Source organism: Nematolebias whitei, chromosome 12 (assembly GCF_014905685.2).
Source record: "Nematolebias whitei isolate Nwh7 chromosome 12, NemWhi1, whole genome shotgun sequence".
NCBI lineage: Eukaryota > Metazoa > Chordata > Actinopteri > Cyprinodontiformes > Rivulidae > Nematolebias > Nematolebias whitei.
The window spans coordinates 7,165,497-7,175,921 of record NC_056509.1 but is presented as its reverse complement, the minus strand read 5'-3'; the positions used below and the strand labels follow the sequence as shown (position 1 = coordinate 7,175,921).

At 43.3% G+C, this 10,425-nt stretch overlaps 1 protein-coding gene across 1 annotated transcript in view; it reads left to right on the top strand.

Moving 5' to 3' along the window:
• The first annotated feature begins 910 nt into the window (after window positions 1–910).
• Window positions 911–10,425, top strand: part of ints9 (integrator complex subunit 9) — a 37,650-nt gene continuing 28,135 nt past the window's right edge. The window contains exons 1-5 of the mRNA XM_037685253.1: window positions 911–922; window positions 5,331–5,458; window positions 5,532–5,592; window positions 5,741–5,803; window positions 6,018–6,157. Coding sequence (XP_037541181.1) covers window positions 914–922; window positions 5,331–5,458; window positions 5,532–5,592; window positions 5,741–5,803; window positions 6,018–6,157 — 401 coding nt within the window. The 5' untranslated portion in view covers window positions 911–913. The remainder of the gene's footprint in view (window positions 923–5,330; window positions 5,459–5,531; window positions 5,593–5,740; window positions 5,804–6,017; window positions 6,158–10,425) is intronic.

Here is a 10,425-nt window from a genome sequence, read left to right as displayed (position 1 = left end):
TATAGATTACTGAATGCTTTATAGATTACTGAATGCTTTATAGATTAGCGGGCTAGGGTTGATATTCTACACCTCCGAGCTCTTATTTCAACAACCCTAGCAGATAAGCTACATACTTTGTGTTTAGCTAAAACTGTTTACATTTTTATTTACATCAGTTCGACAGCCCTGCAGTACATGCACACATGTGTTCGTTCACATCAGTTATTAATATTTTGTTATTTTTATTATTAATTAGTGAAATACGTTGTCTATGCCTGCAAAATGAACATTACATACATCTCCTCCTACATGTCTCTGCGTGAGTGCAGCTACAGCGTGCGCTCTCAGGACATCATTACCTGCAGTGTTCCCTCAATGAGGACTGAACTAGGCAAAAGGGCCTTCTCCTACTCCGCTCCTGTTTCCTGGAATATTTAACAAAAAGATCTGAAGCTCTCGACCTTTGACCTCTCTAAGTGGCTTTAAGAATCTGTTGGACTCCTGGCAAGGACCAATGCTGACATGTTCCTGTTGTTAGTTTTCTACATTTGTCTTGGAATCTAGCTGTTTTTTTGTTTTGTTACCTTTTCCTTTTAGCCATCCTATTTGTTAAAAAAAAACAAAAAAACTGTAGTATGCTTTTTTTAATAACTGTTTATTGTTGTTGCTGTTGTCCATTGTTGTCATCTTTCTTTGTTGAAATCAGGTCTCTCTTGTAAATGAGTCCTCGAGGCTCAATGGGATTTACCTGTAGAAATAAAGGTTGATTGATTGATTATCAATCCTCCACGACGCGGTGTGGTGCAGTGACACTCCGCGCCTGGAGGGGCAGCAGAGGACAAACACAGGAGCCAAACCACAGCATGTAAACTGATGCAGTGTTAGCGAGGTCTGCTAACTTACAGCAATTTGACTTGAACTTCGTCTTAAAATGAAATTGGTGAGTACTTAGCAACAATTAATATATATTAGCGGATATAATAGAAAGTCTGGAAGCGTTTAAACGTTTAAGAAAAACGAGCTGGCAGCTAAAACAAGCAGCGTTTTGAAGTCAGTGAAGCAGGACTGAAGTTCGAGTTGTGTTTATCTGTCATTTGCAGGTTAACACAGGGTTAACAGCAAAATGAAATGCTGAGGGTGAGAAGAACCGATTTGACTCGCTAAAAATAAAAAACCAACAAGAAATACTAAACGCATGCAATACGGGTACCCAAAATAAAAGTATCGAAAAGTGAAAAGGTAATTATAATATTCACAACGTCCTAAAGAGAGATCTTGAACAACAACATGGTAGAATATATTGGTGCAAGCAGGATTAATTTGAATGAATAAGTATTTCAAGGTAGTGTGATCTGTGTGAGAACTGTGAACGAAACCTGACAAACATTTTGGTGAAAGGAAAAGAAATTATATTTATTTCCTGTTGTTCGCTAACAGAGTAACCCTTGTTCTATTTCATACAGGCTTCGCCCTTTAAGAGCTGTCGCTTAGTGGGTTTTATCCCGTCATGCAAACATCGCACTGAAAAGTTTAGTCCACGCCCACGGTCCGTATAAATTACGTTAAGAGCGGCTCCCATTTTTCTTCAGCAAACGACTAGCACTGACCTTCAACAACGAGATGTCCAGCACCAACACCATCCGCCTGTGTCCGTCCTGCAAGACCTGCTACTTGCTGAGTTTTGACTGGCACAATATCTGCGAAGGATGCCTGGGTCCCCGCCACGTCGCCCACGCCTCCTCCTGCCACCTCTGTGCCCTCCTTCCTCTGGAGGAAAGGCAGAGGAGAGCAGCCTTGTTCAAGGCTAACGTCGAGGACTGCCTCTCCGTGGCAGGAGACTGTTCCCTGGATGATGCAATTGACTTTTTTGACGCCGGCTCTCGGATGGTTCCTCTGGGACAGGCGACGTCAGCAGCAGCCCCGATGCTCACTCCCTCCCGGAGAGCGTAGTGTCGGAACGAGGGGGGCCGAGCGGATGCTCACTTCCCCCCTTCCCGCCTCAACAACCACATCACTCCCTGCCGTCGGTGCCCTCCTCTCGGAGCTGCCCGGCATTCTCCGGGAGGCTGCTGACACGAAGGGACTTTCCGTCCCTTTCATCCCCCCACCCAGATCGGATGATCTAGCGGGTAGGTTTGGCTCCACCCCGGCTCGCCGCTATGATAACATCTGGCCTCGTTTTCCAGCAGTGGCGTCCTACTGGAACGAGGCTGCAGCCGGTCCTGGTAAATTGAGAGCGCCCATCTCCAGAGTGGAGGGGTTCACCGAGCTGAACTTTCCCTCGGCCCAGTCGATTGTTAATCTGGGAGTGGAGCTAAACTCGACCACCATGAGGGCTCATTTATCACAGACTAGAATCGATGCTCTAAGAGTCCAGCTCCACCACGTCAGACCGGGCAGAGTAGTAACAGCTATTTCCGTCACGAAAATGTTAGGAACGATGTCGTCAGCTCACACAGTGGTTCCGCTGGGCTTACTCCACATGCGACGCCTCCAGAGATGTTTTGCTCGTCTGTGCATGGATCCGGTAAAGCAGAAGAGACGGATGATCACTGTTTCTCCCTCCATGAGAACAGACCTCCGATACTGGGAAAACTCCCTGGTTCTGTCGGAGGGAGTCCCCGTCAGCAGACCTACATCACACGTGTCAGTCTTCACAGACGCTTCGCTGTCAGGTTGGTGGGGGACATGCCTATCTCGAGCTGTAGGGGCGCTGTGGCCCCATCACACAACAGCACATATAAAGGTTCTGGAATGTCACACGGTTCTGAACGTGATTCAACACTTCGCTCCTGTGCTGCAGAATCAACATGTTTTGATTCACACAGACGGGTTGACAGCTGCTTACATAAACATGCAGGGGTGTGTGCACTCAGCAAAAATGTTACACATTGCGAGAAAACTACTGTATTGGGCTCTCCAAAATCTGCCCTCCATCAGAGCAATGTACATCCCCGGTGTTCTGAACAAAGGGGCAGATGTGATGTCCAGGGGCGGTCCGCGTCACATGGACTGGACCCTCCATCCAGATCTGATGGCTCAGACGTGGCAGAAATTTGGTAAAGCGGCTGTGGACCTGTTTGCAACACGAGAAAATGCTCAGTGTCAACTATGGTTTTCACTGAGCCCGCGAGACGAACCACCGCTGGGGTGGACGTATTTGCTCACAGCCCATGTCCCAAAACGCTTCTTTACGCGTTCCCCCTTCCTCCTCTGATATTACGGTTTCTGAACAGAGTTCAGGAGGAGGGATTGACAGCTCTCCTGGTGGCTCCCGAGCGCGTGAACACACCATGGTTCCTGGTTCTACGACGCCTGTTATCGGGGCGCCCGTGGAAACTGCCGTGGAGGGAGGATGCTCTCCTCCAGGCGGGAGGAGCGATCAGGAGTTACCCAGAAATAGGCCAGCACCTTTGAGTCTGGCCGCTGAACGGTTCTGCTTAGAGAGGATGGGTCTCTTTCAAGATGTAGTGCGCACAATCCAGGATTCACGTGCTACATCCACCACAGCGCTATACACATCAAAGTGGACAGCTTTTCAGCGCTGGTGTACAGAGAAAGGTGTAGAGGCCACTTCATGTCCACTAGGTGGCATGCTGTCCTTTCTGCAGCAGCTGATGGACAGGAAGTTGGCATTCAGCACGATTTAAAACGTACACTGCAGCCATCTCTTCCTGCCACAAAGTTTTTCGGGGACAGAACAGCTTTTAATCATCCACTGATGAAGCGTTTTTTTAAAAGGTGTATAGAGACGCAGACCTGTTTCACGCCCACTTGTTTCACAGTGGGATTTAACGCTGGTCCTGCGAGCCATGATCAAAGCTCTATTTGAGCCATTGAATCAGGTTTCAATTAAATTCTTGTCTCTTAAAACAGCCCTGCTGCTGGTTTTAACATCCGCTAAGAGGATGAATGATTTATCTGCCCTCTCTGTCGCTCCGTCATGTCTCAGAGTTCAGGCAGATGGCAGCTCAGCTGATTTAAGACCAAATCCAGCTTTTATGCCTAAAAACATCACAGGCTCTTTTAAATCGAGCGCGATATCGTTGGAGGGTCTCCCCCCCCTCACACACACACAAATCAGAAGAAGCATCTTTCCATGTTTTCTGTCCGGTGCGGGCGTTGACGTGTTACATAGCGTGCACAGCTGCAATGCGTCAAACTCAACATTTGTTTGTACATTATAGAGATGCATCTGCAGGTCGCCTGTTATCCACCCAGCGCTTGTCACACTGGCTGTGTGAGGCCATTTCTGAAGCCTACAGAGCATCAGATTTAGAGCCTCCTGTCAACCTCAGAGCACACTCGACCAGGGTTATCGCAACTTCGACTGCCTTGCATAATGGTATGACAATGCAGGACATTTGCACTGCGGCCGCGTGGTCAACACCCTGCTCATTTATTCGCTTTTATTTAAGTGATGTGATGGTTCGTTCTATGACACATTCTGTCCTTAGTGTTTTACAGAATGAATATTGTTGTTTCATGGAATCTCATTTAACTCACATCTGACTGCATGCATTACAGTGTGAGATGTTGTTATCAGTCACAAGTTATGACTGTTGTTCTTGTTCTATTGTCACTAATCAGTTCATGTCTATTGTTTCCAATCAGTTCATTTGATTAATAATCAGCTCACTTGTTATTATTAATCTGTTCATATTGTTCAGCCGTGAATCTGTTGGTTTACGGCCTTCTTTTTCGGCATCTTCCTTTCCCCGTTGAAAGTTTCCGGGGCGTTCATGCACTCAGAACGCATAACTACGCAGCATGCGTCTGTGCATGGTACGCATATTTACGCAATGCGTAATTACGTACATGGAGAGCTGAGTGACGAGACGTTTTTTGGACAAGCTGCCGCTTCGTACGGTGTTCGAATGGACCCAGTGAGGCGAGGACAACATCTGCTTCGCCTTTAACCCTCCAGAGACAGCTCTTAAAGGGCGAAGCTTATACGAAATAGAACGTTGGTTACGTACTGTAACCCCAGATTCTATAAGTATAGGCGTAGCCCTTTAAGCGTCGGGCCTCACTGGCTCCTAAATGGCTGAAGAAAAAGCTATTTGGGAGCCGATTATAATTAAATTATACGGACTGGGTGGGGCCCACACAGCAGGTGGGCGTGGACTAAAGTTTTCAGTGCGATGCTTTGCATATCGGGATAAACCCACTAAGCGACAGCTCTTAAAGGACTACGCCTATACTCATAGAATCTGGGGTTACAGTACGTAACCAACGTTTTGCACTAGCTGTACACACACTGAAATCGTTTATTGATTGTATTATTTATTTGCTAGCTTTTGTATTGGGCGCTTATTATTATTATTTTTTAATTCTTTTTTTAACAGTATTGTTTGTCTGGTCACCCTACATTGCCTTGCAATGTCCTAAAGTTTAAGTCCACCACCATCATGTTGGACTGTGGTCTGGACACCACCTCTGTCCTCAACTTCCTGCCCCTTCCTCTGGTGCACAGGTGGAGCATCTTTCTTCAGTCATTAGTTTAAAGCAGATGTTTGGCTTTCTTCTCTAATTTTGTGCTTCTTCAGCCCTAGACTTTCTAAGCTCCCTGGATGGATCTCCAAAGATGGAACAATAAACTTAGAAAAGGTAATTTTCTGTCAAATCAGAACGTCTCTGCCTTTTCCTGCCTCCTCTACTTGTATGTTATTTAGTTTTTTTTGTTTTTTTTTAACACCTGTGCATGTAATGTATACATTCATTGTCATGTAAAGCCATTTTCTCTCTGTTTTTACAGGAGCTGAAGGATTGTGCTGGAAGAGTGTTTGTGGATTCCCAGCCAGAGTTCTGTCTTCCTGAGGTAGGTAATGCGTTATTCTAATTATAAATCTCTTGCTGCCTACGTGGAAGTGTTGCTTCATCTTCATTGTGCTACAGTGTTCAGTAAATTTGTTTTCTAATCCAAGTTATCTTTTACCAGCCTGTATAGATAACAGTTAAAATAATAATAAAAAAAGCTTCTCTTTGTGAAATAAAAACTCAGGTTTGTTTTCTCCTGTCTGTGCCCCTCACAGAGAGAACTGCTGGATCTGTCCACCATTGATGTCATCCTTATCTCCAACTACCACTGCATGATGGCGCTGCCTTACATCACTGAACACACTGGCTTCACAGGGACGGTGTACGCCACGGAGCCCACCCTGCAGATTGGAAGGTCAATTTCTTAAAGCCTTTGAAGACACATTTACTTCTGTTCATATATTGGTATAATAACTATTTTTATTTAAAGAGTTTGAGATCAGACATTGAAATCTTAAGATCTGTGTTCACTAGCTGTCATGAATCCTGCAGTTGTCATTAAAAACTTTAACAGTCAGACACTCAGCTTACCTGCCTCCAGGCTTCTCCGTTTAATGATTGGAGTGTAACTTTACTAAACCATGCAGACATAAAGTGGACCTCAAGGTTTAGTCACTGACACATAATGAAAGTTAATATTTATGTTTCGAAACCCAGAACTGACAGAAACTCACTTCACTGCTCATTTTATGCTCATGACTTCCTGCATCTGATGGTGGCATGCGTCCCTTTTCAGATACAAAACACTTTGATTTTCCATTTGTGAGAGAACTCAAATGCAGCCCCAGTTTAAGTTAATTAGAAATAATATTAAATATAAATACATCTGCTCCGAGCTGAAGAGATGCTGCACTTTAACCTGTAAACTGGAGGAACTGACTGAACTCAGACCAGGGGCCTATAAAACTCCCAACATTATGCTTTTTTGTAGGGGTGCACCGATTTCTTTAATTTTGGGAAATCAGAAATCGGCCGATACATGAGAAACTGATTTTACAATTTTTTTAGTTTTAACAACAATTGTCTGAACTTCATTAATATTTCAGAGCAACTACCTCATCCTCATGGCCTGTTAAAACAAGTTTGTATCATTTCTAGGATATTGTTCAAGAGTATGTTTTCAATCAAATAAGACTGAGACTTGAAGGTGCATTGTGACCTTGTATCACCTGACAGTGTCGCTTGTAGAACAAAATCAGAATCGGCAGGTCAGACTTTTTAGAAATCGGCGATCGGCCAGAAAACTGCAGTCAGTGCACCCCTACTTTTTTGTTATAAGGCACCTTAACAGAGGCTCTTGGTAACGTGTGTTTATTTATATCATATTGAGACTTGACAGCTGGAATGCTCTTTATGTTGAATCTTCCCGTTTTCCCAAGGTCCAAATACAAACACTAGGGTGACCGGGCCTTTTCAGTTGCTGCACCCAGACTGACACCAACTACCTCATGACTTTACACTTCATCACAACTTTTTAAAGATAATATATAAATGCAGTGATCCATCACCTGTCGTGGGGGTTACGTTCCAAGAAGAATGGTTCTGATGGCAGTGGAGCAGGTGGGTGTGGTGAACAGACAGGCAGGAGTCATGACGTTCACCCTTATAAACACTTCATATGCTCCTAAACACTTTGGTGATGAAGATGATGATGAAATGATGAGAAGCGTAGTAACGTACACACAATATAAAAAACGTGTTTATATATAACACCTGTGATACAGAGAAACCGCAAGAAGTGAACCATGATAGGACAAGAGACGGCGGTGTTACGTTGTTATTTAGCAGGCTTTGAATAGCTGGAGGCACTCGGGTATTTTAGTATTTTTCTCTTGTTCTTATTGTCTGATTTAACTTTTGCACTATGAAGCATTCAATTCAATTCAGTTTATTTATATAGCGCCAAGTCACAACAGACGTCGCCTCAGGGCACTGAACAGAAACATCCATATACATAAGTCATTTAATAACGTTATTTATCTGAGGAGCCAGCAGATTGCTTTGAGTCTTCACTTCGTCGCAGTCTCCCTTTCTGAGCGAGCACAAACACAACAGTAAAAATCAAAAACTCCTCATGAGGAAGAAACCTCCAGCAGAATCAGGCTCAGGACAAGCAGCCATCCGCTTCGGCCGGCTGGGCCCGAGAGGACCGGAAGGAGAAATTAACACACAATGACAGGTCCAGGATGGAGGCCATCAGGTTTTCTGTAGGAGCTCACAAAAGCAGGTCTCTCTTGAAAATGAGCTCTCATGACTCAATGAGACTACATGTATAAATAAAGGGTCAATGAAAAAAGACAGAAATCACTTGAAAGAACAGTTATAAATACAAATTATTCATTTATATTTGTAACTGTTCATTTGATGAAATAAGGTCAATTTGTTGTCCAGTAGTCTAAGGTTATAGCAGCATAGGATCAGGAATAGGTCAGAAAACTAATCTGACTAACTATAGGATTTATCAAAGAGGAAAGTCTTAAGCCTAATTTTAAAACTGGATAATGTGTCAGCCTCACGGACAGAAACTGGAAGTTGGTTCCACAAGAGAGGAGCCTGATAACTGAAAGATCTGCCTCCCATTCTGTTTTTGTAAATTCTAGGAACCACAAGTAAACCTTCAGTCTGAGAGTGAAGTGCTCTGTTAGGAAAATATGGAACAATAAGATCTGTAATATAAGATGGAGCCAGGTTGTTGAGAGCTTTGTAGGTTAGAAGTATCAATCATTCAACCTTTTATTTAGACAGGTAAATCCCATTGAGCCTCGAGGACTCATTTACAAGAGAGACCTGATTTCAACAAAGAAAGATGACAACAATGGACAACAGCAACAACAATAAACAGTTATATAAAAAAAAAAAAGCATACTACAGTTTTTTTTTTCTTTTTTTTTTTAACAAATAGGATGGCTAAAAGGAAAAGGTAACAAAACAACAACAACAACAAAAAAACAGCTAGATTCCAAGACAAATGTAGAAAACTAACAACAGGAACATGTCGGCATTGGACCCTGCCAGGAGTCCAACAGATTCTTAAAGACACTTAGAGAGGTCAAGGTCGAGAGCTTCAAATCTTTTTGTAAGATATTCCAGGAAACAGGAGCGGAGTAGGAGAAGGCCCTTTTGCCTACTTCAGTCCTCATTGAGGGAACACTGCAGGTAATAATGTCTTGAGAGCGCACGCTGTAGCTGCACTCACGCAGAGACATGTAGGAGGAGATGTATGAAGGCAGCAGACCAAGAAGTGATTTAAAGATGAAAATATACCAGTGAGAGAGTCTGTGTGAAGTTAATGGTGACCAGTTAACCAGTGAATACTGGGTGCAGTGGTGGGTACGATAATCACAGCCAGTTATGAATCTTAGTGCACCATGATAGACAGCATCCAACATCTGCAGGGTTCTTGTAGGAGCGCTCATGTAAATAATATCACCATAATCAATTGAGGAAAGGAAAGTCACAGATACAAGGCGTTTTCTAGCATTCAGAGTTAGACAGGATCTGTTTCTGAAAAAGAAACCCAGTTTAACTTTCAGTTTCTTTACCAAGTTTTCCACATGGAGCTTAAAAGAGAGATGTGAGTCGACCAAGATACCCAAATATTTATAGGAATCAACAAACTCAATGGGGACACCATTTGAGGATAAAATCAGAGGAAGAACTGCTGGGACCAACTTCCTATTTGAAAAAAGCATCCCTTTGTTTTTTTCAGCATTTAGGACAAGTTTGAGGTGAAACAAATCAGTCTGGATGATGTTAAATGCAGATTTCAAAAGCTGGAAAGCCTTAGCAACAGTTTTAGCTCGACATTAAACAACTGTGTCGTCAGCATAGAAATGTATGGATGCATTAGGGATGTTTTTACCTACATTATGTATGTAGATTGTAAAGAGGGTGGGTCCTAAGACTGAGCCTTGTGGTACACCATTGTTGAATGTTAAATAACTGGAGGAAGTACCATTATGTTGAACACATTGCCTCCGGTCTGAAAGATAGTTAGAGAACCAACCAATGGTGTGATCTGAGAAACCAATTTCTGAGAGTTTATGACACAAGATGTTCTGATCCACAGTGTCAAAAGCTTTAGACAGGTCTAAGAAAAGTGCAGCACAATAATCCTTAGCATCCAGTGCTTCAACAACGTCATTAAGAACCTTCAGAGAAGCAGTGGTTGTGCTGTGTTGTTTCCTGAAACCAGATTGATGTGGAGGTAAGATGTTAAATGAGTCCAGGTAATTTTTGATTTGACAGTTTATCAGTTTTTCTAGAACCTTGGCTAAAATGCAGAGTTTAGAGATTGGTTGATAGTTGTTCAGTGAGGTGGGGTCACCTCCCTCCAGCAAAGGAAGAACAAAGGCTGTTTTCCAAGTGTCTGGGATAGAGTTTTGTCTTATGGAGAGATTGAAGATGTGGGTCACAGGGACTGTGATGATATGAGCAGCCAGCCTTAAGAAATAAGGTGGAAGTTCATCTGGACCTGCAGATTTTTTAGGATCAAGATCTTTTAACAGTTTATTGACCTCACTGACTGAGAATGGAGAAAAAGAGAAGGTGTGATTAACTGAGGATTGACTTGTAGGAGGGATTTGATTTGTAGAAGTTTGGTTATTAAGTGAAGTGGCTGAT